The 20,118-nt window shown below is 48.4% G+C and overlaps 1 protein-coding gene across 4 annotated transcripts in view; it reads right to left on the bottom strand.

The window, feature by feature from the left end:
• Macroh2a2 (macroH2A.2 histone) overlaps positions 1 to 20,118 on the bottom strand; it is a 45,936-nt gene that overhangs the window by 845 nt on the left and 24,973 nt on the right. For 3 of the 4 annotated variants that reach the window (XM_021173452.3, XM_029482542.2, XM_085842833.1), the window contains exons 2-8: positions 18,693 to 18,923; positions 14,775 to 14,881; positions 13,025 to 13,222; positions 10,588 to 10,698; positions 8,993 to 9,092; positions 7,957 to 8,046; positions 1,080 to 1,254 (exon numbers count right to left, since the gene is read on the bottom strand). In XM_021173452.3, coding sequence (XP_021029111.1) covers positions 1,080 to 1,254; positions 7,957 to 8,046; positions 8,993 to 9,092; positions 10,588 to 10,698; positions 13,025 to 13,222; positions 14,775 to 14,881; positions 18,693 to 18,864 — 953 coding nt within the window. In that variant the 5' untranslated portion in view covers positions 18,865 to 18,923. Of the gene's footprint in view, positions 1 to 343; positions 404 to 1,079; positions 1,255 to 7,956; positions 8,047 to 8,992; positions 9,093 to 10,587; positions 10,699 to 13,024; positions 13,223 to 14,774; positions 14,882 to 18,692; positions 18,924 to 20,118 lie in introns of all 4 variants that reach the window. The other variant, XM_085842834.1, reaches the window with a different exon arrangement.

Consider the following 20,118-nt stretch of genomic DNA (forward strand, 5'->3'; position numbering starts at 1 on the left):
TTCAGAAATGAGTTTACATGCTAACTGGGTTACCCAACAAGGGGCCTTCAGAATTGCTGGAGGCTGCGGCTCAGTTGGTTCATGGGTGCCTAGCACAGTGGTTCTCAACCTGTGGGTTGTGCCCCTCTTGGGGGGGGGGACTACTGACCTTTCACAGGGGTCACATGTCAGACATCCTGTATCTCTGATATTTACAATTCTTGTCAGTAGCAACGTTAACAGTTACAAAGTAGTGATGAAACTCATTTTATTGAGGGGGGGCGGAGCTCACCCCACTATGAGGAACTATATTAAGGGGTGGCAGCATTGGGAAGGTTGAGAACCACTAAGAGTCTTCACTCACCTGAACATGCTATGGTGGCTTCAGCAGCTACTCTTGGCAGGGTGGGTTGGTAGAAGTTTGCTGAGAACCCAGACAACCAGAGAGGGCGTCATTAACGGTGCTGTTCACCGGTCTCTAGGGTCACAGCCATCATAGCCACTTAGGGTCAGCTATCAAGAGACCTGGGGTAGTTCTGAGTCCAGGATATACCTGCTTTCTGAACTCTCTTGAGGGTCTCTGTGTGGGACATGCCACCCAAGTCCTGATCATGGAGAGTACATCCCATAGTATTCACTACTTTGTCCTCAGCTTGCTTTCCCGTGTCTCTGAGTCCAGCCTCTTCCCACCGAGCTTCAGTAAGAGCCTCTACTGCTCCCAGTTCAGTTAAGAAAGCCTCAGGAATGACACACACATACACAGACACACGTGCACATGTGACATCACTCACAAGTATACACAAAACCCAAGTGCCACTCGGCCTCACCCACAGTGTCTACCTTTCTGTCTGGACATTGGTATCAACCTGGCAGGAAAGCTGGCCCCAGACATGAAGTCCTGCTGTCCCAGACTGGGGGCCTGTCTGTGTTTGGAAAGTGGGAAATTAGCTTTCTCACTCTATTGCCTACCTAACATTCTGGCCATGCTGGAGGACCTTGGCTGCATCTCCTAGAATGGGCCAATGGAATGTGGACATGTTGGCGAGTAGCTGGTTCCCAACAGAAAGGCTGGAGACCTCAACTCAGAAACTGGGTCCTACCTGCCACTGGGGAACGGTGGGAAGGCGACGGATTTAAGCTTCTTGTCCTCTGCTGCAGACAGGCAGTTTTTGATGGTCTCTTCCAGCTGTTCTTCACATTTGTCGGAGCCCCACTGGGGGATGTGACAGTGGATGACAAATTTGGCTGCGAGTCCACTGGATTGGCTGACAGCAGCTGGGACACAGGAGAGAGATGCAGTTATTTCCAGAGTAGGTTATTTCCTGAGTCCCACCTTAAGCAGGGTGATTAGGCCAGGCCTCCCGGGTGACCCTGGAGGACTAGGAGGTGACACATCCCTGCTACTGTGAGGCAGGTTTGGCAGGAAGCAGAGCAAGGGACAGCTTGTGATTTTTGGTGACCTGTCAACAGGCCTCAGGTCAGAGTGGATCCTAGGGACAGGAACACATCAAAATCACATCAGGCAACTGTGGAAGATTAAGTAATGCCATCTCCAAACAACAGAATCCTTGGGTTCTTAACTGGTCCCTGACATGGCCCAGGGCACATTGTGACTGCAATTAGAGACAATGAAGATAGACTGCCAGGGTTGCCACACTGCTTAGGTTTAACTGGTGACTTGCTTGCCGCAATGGTAGGATTAAAGGAATGTGCCACAGTGTCTGGCTGCTTGGATTGCCCTTGCTCTCTCTCTCATTCTCATTCTGTCTTTGTTTTTGTTTTTTGTTTTTTGTTTTTAGATAGGGTTTTTTTCTGTATAGCACCAGCTATCCTGGAACTTGCTTTGTAGACCAGACTGGCCTCAGACATGGAGATCCACCTGCCACCTGCCTCCACATCCCAAGTGCTGGGATTAAAGGCATGTGCCATCACCATCTGGCAAAGTTTAATTAAAAAAAAATATTTTTATGGGTATGAGTGTTTTGCCTGTGTGTCTATCTGGTTACTGTATGTATGCAATGCCCAAGGAGACCAGAAGAGGGCAGGTCCCCTGGAACTGTAGTTACATATGTCTGTGAGCCACCATGTGGATGCTGGGACCCAGGTCCTCTGGAAGAGCAGCTGGTGGTCTTAACTGATGAGCTATCTCACCAGGCCCTCTCCTCTGTGTCCCCCCCCCGAACTTTTTATTCACCTAAACTGGCAGGGTCTTCCAACACATGTGAAGTGCCCACAAGCCAGAGCGACAGTGGCAGATCTTGTAAGAACATGGCAATGGAGGAGTCTGAGGGAAGTCCCTGTGGCCGTCACTCATCAGAGGTGGCTTTTCTGTCCCCATGCTTGGTTGTGCCCTTCACTCCCCAGCTCCTTTGGCCATCTTTTCTGAGCCTTTACCATGGAACTAAGCGGCCTGGTTCAGAGATGCTTTGCGTGACCCTGGGATCCTCACTTGGCCATACATCTCTTCATTCAAGGTCACACCGACATCCACTGTACAGCGCACATGACAGAGGCTCAGCCAGGGACACGTCTGGCTTGAAGAACACACATGGTGGCATCCAGGCTCCCAGGCGCGTCTGCCAAGGACGGTGGTGTCCTTGGCCATTTTTACCAGTTCTAAGAGGTTCCTATTTTCCACATGTTTCAGTGTCTTTGGGAAGGCATACGTCTGGTGGGGTGGGGTGGAGTGTTGACTCAGACGTTTCAAGCCATGGCTGCTTTCCCAGAGGACTCAGGTTCAATTCTCAGCAGCCACCTGAAGACTCACCACTGTCTGTGACTCCAATTCCAGGGGATCCGATGCCCCACTCTGGCTTTGAGGGCACCAGACATGTGTTGGAAGACCTTGCTATTGAGGTAGTAGTCCACCTTGTCTGAAGAGCTCCCAGAGCTCTGTGCAAAATAGAGGGCTTCCTTTCTCCAAGGGCTTTCCCTTCTCCACTGACCTTATCTGGAGAGAGTCTCTAAGCACAGGCGCCTGATCTCATCTGGAGAATGACCTGCACTGAGCTTCCTGCAAACGCTGCATGATTCAGCGCATACATTTCCAGAGTATGGTAATGAGGTACTGTGTTATAACCAATCAGCTCTTACCACCCGTATGTATGGTAATTCGGAACCATGTTATGACCAGTCAATCCTTTCTGCCCATAACCCTTATACACCCTACCCCCAGAGGAGTAAGCAGAACCGTCTTACTGAAGGGTCTCCGGAAGTCCTTCCATCCGAACCCCTGCTTACCACTTTGCCTCCTCTGCCCTCATGGGCTGGAGGCCAGTGATCCCCAGGAGGGAAACCTACAGATATGCAGGTGATACACTTACATACACGTTGTCAAAATATCCATACGTAGGAAATAAAAAAACAAAAGGCATATATCTCATAGTTGCCATCAGCCTGCAAGAGACGGAAGCTCTTTTTTTTTTTGATTTTTAATATTTTTATTACATATTTTCCTCAATTACATTTCCAATGCTATCCCAAAAGTCCCCCATAGCGCCCCCCACTTCCCTACCCACCCATTCCCATTCTTTTGGCCCTGGCATTCCCCTATATTGGGGCATATAAAGTTTGCAAGTCCAATGGGCCTCTCTTTCCATTGATGGCCGACTAGGCCATCTTTCGATACATATGCAGCTAGAGACAAGAGCTCCGGGGTTCTGGTTAGTACATCATGTTGTTCCAACAATAGGGTTGCAGATCCCTTTAGCTCCTTGGGTACTTTCTCTAGCTTCTCCATTGGGAGCCCTGTGATACATCCAATAGCTGACTGTGAACATCCACTCCTGTGTTTGCTAGGCCCCGGCATCGTCTCACAAGAGACAGCTATATTTGGGTCCTTTCAGCAAAATCTTGCTAGTGTATGCAATGGTGTCAGCATTTAGAAGCTGATTATGGGATGGATCCCTGGATACGGCAGTCTCTAAATGGTCCATCCTTTCATCACAGCTACGAACTTTGTCTCTGTAACTCCTTCCCTGGGTGTTTTGTTCCCAATTCTAAGAAGGTGCACAGTGTCCACACTTTGGTCTTCATTCTTCTTGAGTTTCATGCGTTTATCAAATTGTATCTTATATCTTGGGTATCCTAAGTTTTGGGCTAATATCCACTTATCAGTGAATACATATTGTGTGAGTTCTTTTGTGATTGTGTTACTTCACTCAAGATGATGCCCTCCAGGTCCATCCATTTGGCTAGGAATTTCATAAATTCATTCTTTTTAATAGCTGAGTAGTACTCCATTGTGTAAATGTACCATAATTTCTGTATCCATTCCTCTGTTGAGGGACATCTGGGTTCTTTCCAGCTTCTGGCTATTATAAATAGGGCTGCTATGAACATAGTGGAGCATGTGTCCTTTTTACCGGTTGGGACATCTTCTGGATATATGCCCAGGAGAGGTATTGCTGGATCCTCCGGTAGTACTATGTCCAATTTTCTGAGGAACCGCCAGACTGATTTCCAGAGTGGTTGTACAAGCTTGCAATCCCACCAACAATGGAGGAGTGTTCCTCTTTCTCCACATCCTCGCCAGCATCTGCTGTCACCTGAATTTTTGATCTTAGCCATTCTGACTGGTGTGAGGTGGAATCTCAGGGTTGTTTTGATTTGCATTTCCCTGATGATTAAGGATGTTGAACATTTTTTCAGGTGTTTCTCTGCCATTCGGTTTTCCTCAGGTGAGAATTCTTTGTTCAGTTCTGAGCCCCATTTTTTAATGGGGTTATTTGACTTTCTGGAGTCCACCTGAGACGGAAGCTCTTTAAGGAAAAAAAATGCATGTCCTCTGCCTCCCGAGGTCAGGCCCCATGAGCCTCTCCGTGTAAGGATTTAGTCAGTGGTGGCTGGCAACTCTCGTTCACTAGTGTGACATTTGTCCTCATCCCGCCTGTGGTGGTTTGCATGAGAAAAGCCCGCTACAGGCTGTACGTTCAAATGCTTGGCCTTCCAGTTGGTGAAACTGTTCGGGAAGGGTTAGGACGCATGACCTTGTTGGAGGATGGTGTGCCACTGGGGGCAGGCTTTGAGGTTTCAAAAGCCCATGCCATTCAGCTGCTGCTCAAGCACTATGCCTGCCTGCCTGCCTGCCTGCCTACTGCCAAGCTGCTCGATTGTGGTGTTTTCTCACCACAATAGAAAAGTAACTGAGACGCCATCCAGCTATGCCAAGGCCGAGAACAGAACTTGATGCCCTTCTTGTAAGGTCAGTTACCCTTTTTATTTTGAAAACTTAATTTTTCTCTTTCTGAGGGAAAATTATATTTCTCTCTCTCTCTCTCTCTTTCTGTGTGCACGTGTGTGTGTGTGTGTGTGTGTGTGTGTGCACGTGCATGCAGGCCACACAGTACATAACATATCAGAGGGGAGTCACTTCACAGACACAGGGGAGTCACAGACACAGGGGAGTCACTTCTTCCACTAAGAGGGTCCCCGGGGCTGAACTCAGGTTTTTAAGCCCATGGCGAGAACATTCACCGGCTGAGCTTTCTCGCTGGCTCGAGCTGCCAGGTTATAGATGGCCACCCGTCCTCTCTGACAGCTTTAAGGATTCTTCTTGACTTCAAAACACCTGACCAAATCTCTGTGGCATTCCAGATTTATTTTCATTTGTTTGGCCCAACCTGAACTTGCACTTAAGAACCCTTTAGCAGGGGCTGGAGAGACGGTTCAGTGGTTAAGAGCACTGGACTCAATAAAGTCACTTGATGAACTTCTGTCTTTGGTCTGTTGCTGGTGCCCTATCTGGCTTGGGTGAACAGACATTTGTTAGCCTCAAGAAAAGCTCAGCTGGGGCTGGAGAGATGGCTCTGAGATTAAGAGCACTGACTGTTCTTCCAGAGGTCCTGAGTTCAATTCCCTAGCAACCACATGGTGGCTCACAACCATCTGTAATGGGATCTGGTGCCCTTGTCTGGCATGTAGGCATACATGCAGATATACCATTCATACAAAAAAAAAGGAATAATAATAATGATGACAAAAAGAACTCTTTAGTTACAGCTTCATCATTTGCTCACAATTTCCAAATTGTGCCTAGAAACACATCAGAGCTCCTTGTCCTGGGTTCTGGTTGCTTTTCTCACACATTTCCAGGAACCTCTTGGAAGCCTCTTCTGACCCTAAGACCAAGTAACCTTTCCATCCGCTGACTCTGTGCTCTGCCAGAGTCGAGGTGACAGAGGGAAGCTGGCACTGGGATGGAACCCTGACAAGGGCAACTTCCCGGATGGAGGGTTGATTGTGACTCACAGTTTGAAAGGAGACAGTCTGCCATGGAAACCGCTTAGCTTCCTAGCAATCTCAGCCAACAACTGTGAGGTGGTTGGTTAAACAGTATTAGAAAGAAGAATGTAAATATTCCATTAGCTCATGTCTCCAGCCTCACTTCCCCCACCTAGGCCTCATCCCAAAGGTTCTACAACCTTCCCAAAGAGTGCTGAGAGCCAGAAGCCAAGTGGTCAAACATGGGCCTGTGTGTGTGGGGGGGCATTCCATATTTAATATCGGTGGGCAGTGTAGACCTAGGCCTAGGTGAGGACCCTCTACTCTTTCTGTCCTAGAAACACAGATTTTGCACCAACTAGAACCCTAGATAGAAAGCTGTGAGAAGGTTAGTTTTTAAAGTGTTTTGCCTGCCTGTATGCCTGTGCACCACATGTGTGCAGTGCCCACAAAGGCCAGAGAGGGCAACAGGTCCCTTTGAACTGGAGTTACAGACTGAGCTGACTGGAGGTTGCTGGGAATTAAATCCTGGTCCCCTGGAGCCATCTCTCCAGTCCTGGCTATGTGAGTTTTACTCTGGCTTTCTTCCCTAGTGATGGGAATTGAACCTGGGCCTCATGAATGCTAGGTGAGTGTGTAGCCACCTAATTCCCCATGGGGATGAGCAGTGGTCTAACTTGGCAGCCTTAATCCACCGAGCCATCTTGCTGGTTCATGCCACCAAGGTCCTCTGCCTCAGGCCAAGCCACAGAACACCCAGCCTTGGACTGAACCTTGTGAAATGGAATCCAAGATGAATCTTCCCCCTATTAAATTGATTTTCTCAGGCATTTGTCATGGTGATGGGATGCTGGCACAGATATTATTCAGTTACAAAAGAGAGGAGAGGGGATGATACATTCTACAATGTACATGAAATTAAAAAAAATACTATGTCAGCTACAAAATGCCAGACACAGAGGGCCTGTCACTGTATGTCTGCACTTATATGAAATGTCCAGTCCAAGTGACTCCATAGGGACAGGAAATAGATTAGTGGTTTCCACAACCTGGACTTTTTGGTCAGAGGTGGTAAGAAATTTCTGAAAGCAAATAGTACATCAGGTTGTCCACACTGTAGAAGTATTTGATACCAATGAATTACATGCTTTAAGAGGCATATGGGGTAAATTATATGTTCTGTATGTCTTGGTGCACACATGCAAAACTAACCCAAATAACCCCCGAGACCATTTAGTGTTCACCTCTTCTGCTCATGACCACAAGGGATCCAAGAGTCCCCAGAGCATAGGAAACAACCTACACTGGCTGTTCAAATTCAGAGCGGTTCTAAAGCAGGCCCCCTGCCCCAACCCCGTGCATGCATGTGCATGTGCGTTTCTCTGTGTGTGAGCGTGTTCAAGCGTGTGTGTGTGTGTATGTTCATGTGTGTGTGTGTCTGTGTGTCTGTGTGTGTGTGTATGTGTGTGTATTTAGAGGCCAGAGAGAAGTCTTAGTGTCACCTTCAGGAGCACTTTCCACCTCCTCTGAACGGACTGTTGCCGGCCCAGAATTCATCAAGTAGATTAGACTACCTGGCCAATGAGCTCCAGGGATTCTCCTGCCTTCACCTCCCTACCACTGGCAAGCCTATGACATCAGATGTGCCTGGATTCTAGGGCTGGCTCATCCTCTTGTATACAGTGACCATGTATGGATGTGGGAGGCTGGAGGTTGCAAGGATGGAGTTGAGATGCAGCCCAGTCCCACACTCACCTTCAGCGACTTCCAAAGGGCCTTGGGACTTGCGAAGCTCCTTCACTGTTTCCAAGAACTCTTTACCCCCAGCCTTTTCCAAGGCTTTCCCTGCAAAGGAGAACATTGGAGCCGTGGTGAATGTCCTGTCAATAGAATCTCATTGTTGGGCATGCTAGGTCAGGAGGTATCGGGGTGACATGTCTCATTTGTTACACTGGTTTGCCACTGGCGGCGCTGGTGGCACAGCACAGAGGTCTGTGCAGGATAACAAGCTTTGTTAAAGGACCTCCGTCCCCCACCCCATCCCTGCTTCCACATCTCTCTCTCCCTCTCTTGTGTTACTGAGTACGGAACTTTAGACTTCCCTCTTGCTAGGCATGTCATCTTCCACAGATCCACGTCCCAGCAGGGAGGAACACCCCAATCTGAAAAACCTTAATCTAAACCTTTCCAAATGCCAACACAACACAGCCCGGCCAACGTTCCACACCTGGTCTCTTGTCATGGGTGGGTCACTGTGCTATGTGTGACACATGACTGGACCCCCATCTCTCTTGGGAGCATGGGGAAGGTGTTGTGTGTTGCTGAAACACTGTTCAAGTCTGTTGAAGTCACTCTCAGTGCTAATAATACAAAGTTCTTCTGAAAGGCATTCTAACAATTCCCGTATTCTTTATGTGTATGAGTGTTTTGCCTGAATGTCTGTCTGTGCACCCTGTGCGTGCCTGGTGCCCATCAATGGCTTCCCCTGAGTGGTGTTTTCAGTTCTCCTTTTTGTAACACAGGCAGAGGGGAGGACATAAAAACGCAGCAGCGAAGGCAGAGTAGCAGCAATAGTGGCAGCTGCGTGGCGGTAGCAGCAGCAGCGGCGGCGGCGGCAGCTGAGCAGTTGGCAGGATGAGCTACCAAGGGGGCCAGGGGCCAAATGACAGCTGAGCTGTTTGAGGGCCAGTCACTTGCACCTGGGACCTCAGGCAGAGGGACGACTGAGTCCGAGAGAGCTGTGTGGACACTGGACTGGACCCTGCCACTTCTCCAACCCCCCAGGCCTTACCTATCTCTTCCTTGAGGTCGATCTCGGCTGTGGTTGGGTGGACGATGCCCTCCACCCTCATGGAGCCAATATGGCTGATGTCACTCTGGGTCAGGGATAGCTGCATTAGGAAGAAAAGATGGTGACGATAGGAAGAAGATGAACTTCCTCATTGAAAAGCATTTCAGTGTAACGGTCAGCATCGCTTTTCTCAACCATCCAGGTTGAGGGTCAGCACAGGGGCTCAAAATACCAGTGATTTCTTTTGTTTGGAGAAAGGGCCTCAGGTAGCTTAGGCTGGTCTTGAATTCACTGGGGAAGCCAGTGCTTGTCGTCAGCTCCTCTGCCTCTACCTCCCAATGCTGGTATCACAGCCCCGAGCCACCATGCTTTGGAGACCAGCAGCCTGCCATCATTGCCCGGAACAGACATGGATTCTCCCGTCCCCTTTCTCTCTTGTCATTTATGTGTCTTTTGTTCCTAACCCTGGTGACCTGGGTCACCTCTGGCACATCTCAGTAGCTGTGTGGAAAGTAGCCCAGGCTTGCTCTCTCTTAACTCCTTCAGGAGTACAGAACTCTTGGGAGGATGTCTGTGGTCTTGCTGGGGAGGAGTGGGCTCTGGGCTCCCACCCTGCCCTTACCTGTGACAACTGCCATCCCCAACCCCTCTTCTGTGCTAGGGATCCATTCAAAGCTTTGTGCGTGCCAGGGAAACTTTCTATCCTTGAGCTACACCCTCAGCTGGAGTACTATATTCTTGGAGCTGTCTTATGTGGTTTTGGCAGAGTAGAAGGAAGAAACATTTCCCAGTGTCTTCTCCAGGGAGCAGGAACCTTCTGATTCTCTAGGTAAGTTTGGGAGCAAGTTATGGCCCTGGAGGAGACATACATGCCACCTCTTTGTGTCTCAGTTATTATTATTTTTTTAATATCAGAAACGAATAAGGAACCTGCCACTCTCTGCTCCCTGGAGACCTTGTGGTCCCCAGCTGTCTGGATGGGGATACATCTATCTCACTTGATGCAGGCTGAGACCAGGCAGCATGCAGAGATCCGCCTCACTGGCTACTTCCCTGTGTGTCTTACTTCAGCCCCGGGTTGGCTCCGTAGATAATCTGTCTGCTCGGTGAATTTGACGCTCATAGAAATGAATTATTTGCATGTCTGGCAGGATGCTGAGAAATTGCTGGAATATACCATGTTAGGTTTTTATCTTTCTCCCCTCCCTGCAGCTAAGGAAGGAAGGCAGACTGAATAATTGACAAATAATTCATTCCTAGCACCCGTCATATTCAAGAAACATATATTGCTATTCTCTGCCTCTGTTAAATGACATTTCATCATGGAAGCTAGGCCTCTTCAAGCCTGGCCGGCAGTTAGCAATAGATTTTTCTTGGTGGGTGAAGACATAGTGGGGCTTGGGGATTTCCCAGCAGAACCAGGATGCCGATCTATTGTCCCGATCCTCTAGGCAGACTTTAGGCTGACCTAACGTTGACCAGCACCCACTAGCCTGCTCTAGAAATATATACGACACCTGGACGGAGGAGGCATCTCGGCTTGTGAGCGGTGGCATATACAGAGGCGCTTACTGCAGCCCAGTCTGTGTTATTACCTTCTGCCCCAGAACGAGGCTCTTCGAAGACAAGATGGTGAAGCCATCTCCCGGCCCATCCTCCGAGGTGGAATTTGATGTTCCTTCTTTATCGCTGTCCTTTGCTTTAGACTGTGGGTGAAACCAGAGGAAAAGATAAGAACCAGTCCAGAGAGGTTCGCCTGCCTGGGATTGGGGGAGAGTCTTTCCATGGCCACTACCAGCGTGAGTATAAAGGGAAGTGGTCAGGCAACAGACGCTGGACGATCGGTTCTGCAGTGAAGGTGGCTGTCACGTGTACTCTGCTACTGAGTTGCATTCCCGGTCCCTCTCTGCTCCCTTCCACTCTCCTCCTCTCCCTCTCCTCTCCCTCCTCCTCTCCCTCCTCCTCTCCCTCTCTACCTTTCTTTCTTCTCCCATCTTTTTGATGGTGCAGGAAGAAAACGGTTTCAGTTTGGAAACCTTCAGTTCCAGGGAGCGGGAACTTCCTGATTCTCTAGATAAGTTTGGGAGAAAGTTCATAGCCCTGGAGGGGACATACATGCCACCTCTTCGTGTCTCAGGGTTTTTTTTTGTTTTGTTTTGTTTTTTGTTTTTTTTTCGATACAGGGTTTCTCCCGTATAGTCCTGGCTGTCCTGGAACTCACTTTGTAGACCAGGCAGGCCTCGAACTCAGAAATCCGCCTGTCTCTGCCTCCCAAGTGCTGGGATTAAAGGCGTGTGCCACCACCACACGGCTTTTTTTTTCTTTTTCTTTTTAATATCAGAAATGAATAAGGAACCTGCCACTCTCTGCTCCCTGGAGACCTTGTGGTCCCCAGCTGTCTAGATGGGGATACATCTATCTCATTTGATGCAGGCTGAGGCCAGGCAGCATGCAGAGATCCGCCTCACTGGCTACTTCCCCGGGTGTGTGTGTTTGACATTCATACACACCCAGCATTGTGCTTTGCCTACCCCTCCCCCTATCGGAGGGTGTCTATGGGTTGAACTCAGGGTGTCAGCCAATCGTGTGACAACAGTTGCTTCTGAGCCATACCTCAGGTCAGGGAAACAGTAAACAGGAAAGAAACGGCTAACACAATATGGACGGCGATACAGCTCAGTGGGTAGAGCATCACACGTAGGAAGCCCTGGGTTTGACCAATAAATGAGGCCTAACAGCATACAACTAATCCAGGGACTCAGGAGGTGGACACTGCAGGGTCAGAAGTCCAAGGTCATCCTTGGCTACATAGACAAGCGAGGCCAACCTGGGCTACAAGAGTTACTGTCTCAAACAATGAAACCAAACCAAACCAAACCAAACCAAACCAAACCAAACCAAACCAAACCAAACCACACCTGGTATCATAACAATGATTATGGGAGCCCACAGGCCCCTCTAGTCTTTTGTGTCTAAGATTTACAAGCACCCAAGCCAATGGTTCTCAACCTGTGGGTCTCGACCTCTTTGGGGTCAAATGACCCCTTCACATAAAAGTTGCATGTCAGCTATCCTGCACATCAGATATTTACATTGTGATTCATAACAGTAGCAAAAGTGCAGCGGTGAAGTAGCAACGAAAATAATTTTATGGTTAAGGGGTCACTACAACTTGAGAGTCTGTATTAAAGGGTCACAGCACTAGGATGCTTGAGAACCACTGAATTCTAAGCCAAGCGGCTAGGTCAAGAAGCTACATTCACGCTGGGCCTCCCTCCTCACCAGGATTGTCCTGGGGCCCGGTGGCAGTGGCACAGACTCTTGTATGATATTTTGTTGTTGTGGAGATCTGCAGAGCGACAATCTAAGCGCTCTGGTGTTTAACCGAACCGCCAGTGATGGAGGTGTTTGGTGTCTCTGCTGCTCAGGGCTACTGAGCACGGGAAAGGTTGCTTACTGGATCTGAGGAGCCAAGCTTTCAATGGGATTATTATTATTGTTGTTGTCGTCGTTGTTTTCAAAACGCTTGGGAGAAGGCCTAGCACCTCTCTCCCCAGTCCCCTGAATGCTGGGCCATGCTCCACCATTAAGCTATACCTCTAGTTAAAATTTTTGTTTTCAAGACAAGGTTTCTCTGTGTAGCCCTGGGTCTTGGAACCCACTCTGTAGACCAGGCTGGCCTTGAACTCAGAGATCCACCTGCCTCTGCTTCCCGAGTGCTGGGATTGAATTAAAGACTTGAAGACTTGTGCCACCATGCCTAGCTCCAAACTCCTGCCACCTTGACTTCCTGCTCCATGATGGATTATATCCTTGAACTACACTCCTTCTCCCTCAAGTATTTTATTACGACATTGGGGATAGGGAAACCGAGGCGGACACTAACCTTGCATGTGAAGGATGTGTCCCCATGATATCGCCACTGCTCAAAGATCCCACCTCCTAATCACATCCCTTGGGGGTTACGTTTCCAGAAAGAAGCAGGGTGCCTACTATGGGAATACCTGGCTCCCAAAAGGCTCCACCGCTCACCTTCTTGGACGTCCGTGGCTTGGTGGCCTTGGATTTCTTACCCCCCTTCTTGCCTGATGCAGCCTTCCTTCCTCTTTTCTCTGGGGGTGGGGAGAGGATCGTCTCTGACTTGCCTTTGGTCCCTCGCTTCTTGGCCAGCAGTTCGGGGTGGATTCTCGGCAGGACACCCCCACTGGCGATAGTCACTCCTTTCAGTAGCTGAGAGAGGAATGTAAAAAGCTGGTCAGGCCTGCGCAGGCTATCTCGGGTCTCAGCACTGGCCAAACAAGGCTTAAGTCTGGCTTCTGCTCAGCTAACAAAAAGTGATTATCGCAGAGCTACCGGCTCGCTCATCCTACGCTTGCAAAGCGTTTCTCAACAGGCATGAGGTTGTCTGTGGTCTTGCATAGAAAGCAAAACACAGCGGAATCAAAGGGTCAGAGAAGTCAAAACTGGCACGATGCCCAGGGCTCTGGAGTTTCAGATGACAGTGGAGAACAGAGAGCTTCACGTATGGGAAGCACAGCTGGTCAAACCTGGGTTCAAAGGTTAACTAACTCAAGAATGAGATTAGGCTGGAGAAATGGTTCAGAGGTTAAGAGCACTGACTGCTCTTCCAAAGGTCCTGAGTTCAAATCCCAGCAACGACATGGTGGCTCTCAACCATCTGTCTTGAGGTCTGACACCTTCTGGTGTGTCTGAAGGCAGCTACAGTGTACTCAGATATATAATAAATAAATCTTTAGACTGAGGAGAGTGGGGCCGAATGGAGTGAGCAGAGGTCCTGAATTCAAATTCCCAGCAAGCACATGATTGCTCACAACCATTGGTACAGCTACAGTGTACTCATATATATAGAATAAGTAAATAAATCTTAAAAAAAAAAAGAATGTGATCCAGTGGCTCGCTCGCACACTCTCAAACCTGTGTCCCATAGGAACCTACACTTGGCCATGAACCTCCCAATGGATGCATTTTGAACAATCAGAGGACAATCATATATTCTGCATATTCTAAATCAGAGGGTGGTCTGAACCCACACTTCATCCTCCACCCCCTAGCTGTCCATCCGTTACCAGAGCAGCACAGACACCTTGGGAGTCTAAAAACATCTACAGCAAATAGACAGTTATTACAGCATTTTCTTTTGCATGCCTTCGTTTTGAATTTTTCTAGCAATCCATTTTTATCACATTTTTTTGGCAGGGGGCGGGGGTGGGGTGGGGGGAGCGATCACTCTATGATCGCCTGGCCACTTTGAAGATTCTTTAGTTTGAGAAGAATGAGATCGGAACATGAATATAGATAGAAATTCTCATACCATTTACCCCCCAGCGGCCTACTGTGCCCAGGAAGACATTCGCTTGACTGTGGAGCCCATCAGTTCTAATGCATAGATAAGGAGTCTCCTAGTCATACCTCAATACATCACCCACAGGGTTTGAGTTAAGAAACTGCCAGGAATAATTATATGCACGAGATGGATTGTTTTTTATAAGGAGACCAACTCTTGAAGGCACGGCAGAGTCTGTTCTAGAGGGGATTTGGTCTTTGAATGCAAAGATCTGCTCTTCTCGGCTTGGGCCTGATGAGCGAGCATGCGCATGAGCATTGCGTGCGTGTGCACGCGTGCGCAGATGGGACTGAGAAGTATCTCTGGTATGACTGTGGCTAGGTCCATCCAGGAGCATACCTGGGGCAACCGCCCCCCCCCCCCCCGCTATTCCCCTTCCCCCGCCGCCCTCCCTCCAAGCCCAGGGTGCTGACCTACCTGGTTGAGTTCCTCGTCGTTGGCAACGGCCAGCAGGATGTGTCTGGGAGCTATCCGTGCCTTCTTGTTGTCCCTCGCAGCGTTCCCAGCCAACTCCAGGATTTCCGCTGGAATATAAACAGAGGTTAATAGACAATCGAGTTATATTATTACTGCTGTGTATGTAAGTGTGTGCATTCATCCACGGAGAGATCAGAAGAGAACAAGTTTATGGAGTTGGTTCTCTCCTCCCACATGAGTTCTGGGGACTGATCTGTCGGATCTGTGCTACAAATGCCTTTACCTCTGAGCCATCTTGCCCATCCTAAAGCTTGCCATTTCTGCTTTGGGCTGTGATTTTAGTCATCCAGAGCTGTGTGTGGCCCAAAGGCCCCAGGTTTGATACAGCAGGCACTCCATACCATTTTTTTTCCCCTGAAGACTTGCAGAGTTCAGAAGAAGGTGAGCTGCCATGTAGGCGTTAGGAATCAAACCCAAGTCCTCTGCATGAGTGGCCTGTGGTCTAACCACTGGACCATCTTTAGCTCTTTTTTTTTTTTTCTTTTTAATTTTTTTTTTTATTTCTCTAAAAATTTGTTAGTGTGTGTATGTGGGGTGGGGTGAGCATGCCACAGTGCCCTTGTGAAGGCCAGAGGACAACTCGGTGGAGTCTGTTGTAAAGATGGGCTGTAGGGATTGAACTCATGTTACCTGGCTCACCTTGACCAATACATCATCTTCTTAGCGCTCTCTCTCTCTCTCTCTCTCTCTCTCTCTCTCTCTCTCTCTGCCTAAATCAGGGTCTCACTATGCAGTCTTGCATGGCCTTGAACTTGCAGGGATCTTCCTGCCCCTGCCTCCTGGGTGCTGGAATTAAAGGTGTGAGCTACTTTTGTTTCTTGCTCCTTTTCTTTTTTCTTTGGTTTTATTGTTGTTGTAAAATTTTATTTTATTTTAGATTTATTTGCTTATTTTATGTATATGAGTACACTGTTGCTGTCTTCAGACACACCAGAAAAGGGCATCAGATCCCATTACAGATGGTTGTGAGCCACCATGTGGTTGCTGGGATTCAAACTCAGTACCTCTGGAAGAGTAGTCAGTGCTCTTAACCACTGAGCCATCTTGCCAGCCTTGATTTATTTTATTTTTAATTAAAGGTTATTTTACTTTCTCTTTAGTTGTGGAAAGATGCTTCATTTGCTTTAAAAATTGTGAATGAGGAGCTGGAGAGATGGCTCAGTGGTTAAGAGCACCGACTGCTCTTCCAGAGGACCCAGGTTCAATTCCCAGCAACCACTCGATGGCGCACAACCATCTGTAATGGGGTCTGATGCCCTCTTCTGGTGTGTCTGAAAACAGCGACAGTGTACTCACATACTTAATATACATAATTGCTTTTTTTAAAGTGTGAATGTGGAGCTGGAGAGATGGCTCAGAGGTTAGGAGCACGTCTGCTCTTTCCAGGGGGACCAGAGTTCAGTTCCCAGAACCCGTGTCAGGCTGCTCAGTCTCCTGTAACTCCAGGATCTAGCACCTTCTTCTGGCCTCCATGGGTACCCACATACATATGGGACACACACACACAAATAAAAACAAACCTTAAAAAAAGAAAGAGTGACTACATTTGGCGTGGTGCCTGCTTATTGGCACTGGGGAGGCCGAAGCAGAAAGATCCCGAGATCCAGGCCAGCCTGGGCTACACCATGGGACACAGCCAATCAAACACACATACACAAACCAAAATGAAAAAAATAAAAGAGTGGTTTTAAAGAGAACGGTTTGTAGTAGAGAGCTGGAGGCGACGGGCCAACGTCTCACTGGGGGAAGATAGGGCTGCATGCTGGGGGTGCACAAATGTTCTGTGTGGAAGTATGTGGATAGTCTCTGGGCTTTGAAGGCATCTGCTGGTACAATAGTGTAAATACCCCGGCCTGAAATGAACAGGGAGGGGATGCTTCACGCATCAGCTCGACCTCATTTCGAACAGAAGAGCCCATCAAGGTGCTATCATTCAGAAAAATCGACAGCAGTAGTTGCAACTCGGTTCATGTATGCCATGTTAGCCAGGCAGATGTGATTCACAAAAACATCAGAATAAAACAAACAACAGAGTTAAATATTTATATGGCATTTCCAGAATGGAAAAGCATTAATGAACTGCTGATTCTTCTCAGGTCTTTCCTGAAATACTCAGCAATTCCTAGCAAGCTTACCAACAGTTCACTGACACAGTGACCATTGTGTGTGTGTGTGTGTGTGTGTGTGCACATGCCCATGCATGCCTGTGCTGAGGCCAGAGGTTGAGGTCAGGGGTAGTCCTCTATTTCTCTCTACCATACTTTTTCATAGTCTCTTACTAAGGTGGAAGCTTGCTATTTTGTCGGCTAGACTGGCTGGCCGATGAGCTTTGGGGATCTGCCTCCATCCCACACTCCAGGCAGAGCACCAATAATGCCATTTGGGGGACATAAGAAAGGTGTAACTTGCTGGGCAGTGGTGGCGCACACCTTTAATCCCAGCACTTGGGAGGCAGAGGCAGGCAGATTTCTGAGTTCGAGGCCAGCCTGGTCTACAAAGTGAGTTCCAGGACAGCCAGGGCTACAGAGAAACCCTGTCTTGAACCCCACCCCCCCAAAATAAAGAAAGAAAGCAGAATTCTCAAGGCACTTAGCCTTGGCTTGTGGGAAGGGGGAAATGACACACTAAGACTTTGTTAGAAACATTGTTACTTGAGAATAAACTGACCCCATAGGGTCTCATCCCACTTAATTCTCTAGGCTGTGCATATTTTCCTTGCATAGATTTTTGTTTGTCTGTTTTTCAGACGAGGTTTCTCCTGTGTAGCTCTGGCTGTCTTGGAACTGCTCTGTAGACCAGGCTGGCCTTGAACTCAGAGATCCACCTGCCTCTGCATCCTGAGTGCTGGGGTTAAAGGTGTGTGCCACCACACCCAGCTGCATATGTATTTCTTAAAAGGCAACCATAACATTGTTGCATTTCTGCTTTACACGTGACAACAACTTAGCCATCAGCGGAGTTAAGTGAGACGTGCAGGATGCATCTTCCCTACTGGGTGGAGTGGTGCACATCTGTGACCCCAGCACACAGGAGGTGGAGGCAGGAGGATCAAACTGAGTGTGAAGCCAGCCTGGTGAAATAGTAAGGTCAGGCTAGGCTGGGCAACCAAGTGAGACCCTGGGTTAAAACCAAACAAGCCACTCTTGTCCTGGCTGATCTGAGACTGTGTTCTTGAGTGTGTTTGTGTGTCCTCCCCCACTCTGTGTGTGTGTGTCAATCTCAGATGTCATTCCTCTGGGGCTAGCCACCTCATTTTTGAGACAGGCTCTCTCACGGAGACCTAGAACATGCTGACTGGCAGGGCTGGCTAGCCCGCAAGCCCCAGGGATACACCTGTTTACACTTGTCCAGTGCCAGGATTTCAAGTATGTGGCACAGTGCCCAGTTTTTACATGAAGTCTGGGGATCAAATTCAGGTTCTCATGATTGTCTGGCAAGCACTTTACCAACTGAAATCACTCACACACACACACACACACACACACACACACACCACCACCACCACCACCCTTTTCTTTAAGTATACCAAAAGCAAAACAAACAAGAACCTCACAACTCCGCCCCTGACTCCCCCTACCCCCCCAACTCACTCCATATGCAGCATTTTCTAATGTAAGCTATACTTTGTTGGGCAGGTCTAGAACAGTTTAAATGTGGGCTCTCTGTCCTATGTGGACCAATTTTCCAATGCCCTTTCTACTTCCCCAAAGCCTTTAGAAGCCAACTTTGGCCAAGCAGGCCAGGAAAAGGCCTGCTATTATCTGGAAGTATCTTTGAGGTGGGCATTGGGAGATCCACAGCAGCCTGCCCCAAGGTGAAGGACACCTGCCTGTGGGGCCCCTCACATGCTGGAATTACCTGCTAGGTACTCAATGACCGCAGCCATGTAGACGGGAGCACCTACGCTGATCCTGTACTTGAAGGTTCCCTTTTTCAAGTAGCGCATCAACCGGCCTACTGGAAAGATGACGCCGGCCCTGGCTGACCGGGACAGCTTGGACATTTTCTTCTTCCCGCTCCGGCCTGACATCTTGCCTCGATTTTCCTCTCAGCTTGCTGACAGAGTGGTCTATTGGCACCTACACAATACTAGAAAGGAAAGAAGGCAGGAATGAGATTGGCTGGAGACATCAGAGGCACATCAGTGTGGCTTTCGGACACATTGTGACATTTCTGGCTGTCCTGTGGAGGCAGCTGATCCTTGGCTGCCAACATAAGAAGCTGCAGGCAGGAGCTGGGCAGGGCCTCTGAAGGGCATCTTCGACCCCCACACAAACATCCCTTCCCGCAGGGCAGCCCCAAGCAGCAGAGGCCAAAGGAAGTGGGGGAAGTTACACTCCTGTACCCAGCTGTGCAGTGATGGCCAAGAGGTCATCTCCTTGTCCCCAGACCTTGTGAATATTACTCTGTATGAAAATGGGATTTTGCAGATGTGATTAAAGTTTGTTTTTTTTAAGTACAGATCCTCATACTTGGGATTGGCTGGGAATTCTTCATTCTATTGCCTCTACTCCTAAGTAGCTGAGATTACAGGAGAGAGCTGCCACACCTGGCTCCATGTTTCGTTTTAAAGATAGAGTCTAATTATGTTGTCTTGGGTGGTCTCACATTCACTATGTAGATCAGGCTGGCCTTGAACTCACAGATACCCACCTGCCCCTGCATCCTCAGTGCTTGGACTAAAGACCTGCACCACCACAGGCCACAGTTTTACATGGTGTTTCTCAAAAGAAAGCACGTTCCAGTGTCTCTAGTAATGAAGTCTTTTTTTTTCTTTTAGCCAGGGTCTCAGGTAGCCCAGGCTAGCCTACAATATACCCACCTTTTGTTACTTGGCAGGTTTTTTTCTTCTACCCTTCTTCACACCTTCTCAATCACCCTTTCAACCCAACACTAAATAAGAGAGATTAAAGGTTAAAGGGAAACACTAAATAAGAGAGATTAAAGGTTAAAGGGAAACACTAAATAAGAGAGATTAAAGGTTAAAGGGAAAGAGATCCCTGCATAAAGTTAGGGGTGGGAAATGGGGCAACATTTTTGTTGTTAGACTACTTCCTGTTGAGTGTCAAGTTCCCTGGGGGCAAGACAGGCTACCTAATTTCTTCCCTGCACTTAACAAACCACGATCAACAGTGACCTACAGCAAACAACCAACAACCAAACAATACCTCCCCATCCCCCACTCCCCACACTGCTTCTCAGGGCCCTAGCTCTTATATAGTCTCTGAAGATGTTCCAGAATTTAATATGTCACACACTCATAGAAACTATCTGCAGCTGGCAA

The sequence above is a fragment of the Mus caroli genome, unplaced genomic scaffold (assembly GCF_978045245.1).
Source record: "Mus caroli unplaced genomic scaffold, Mus_caroli_1 scaffold_9, whole genome shotgun sequence".
Taxonomy (NCBI): Eukaryota; Metazoa; Chordata; class Mammalia; order Rodentia; family Muridae; genus Mus; species Mus caroli.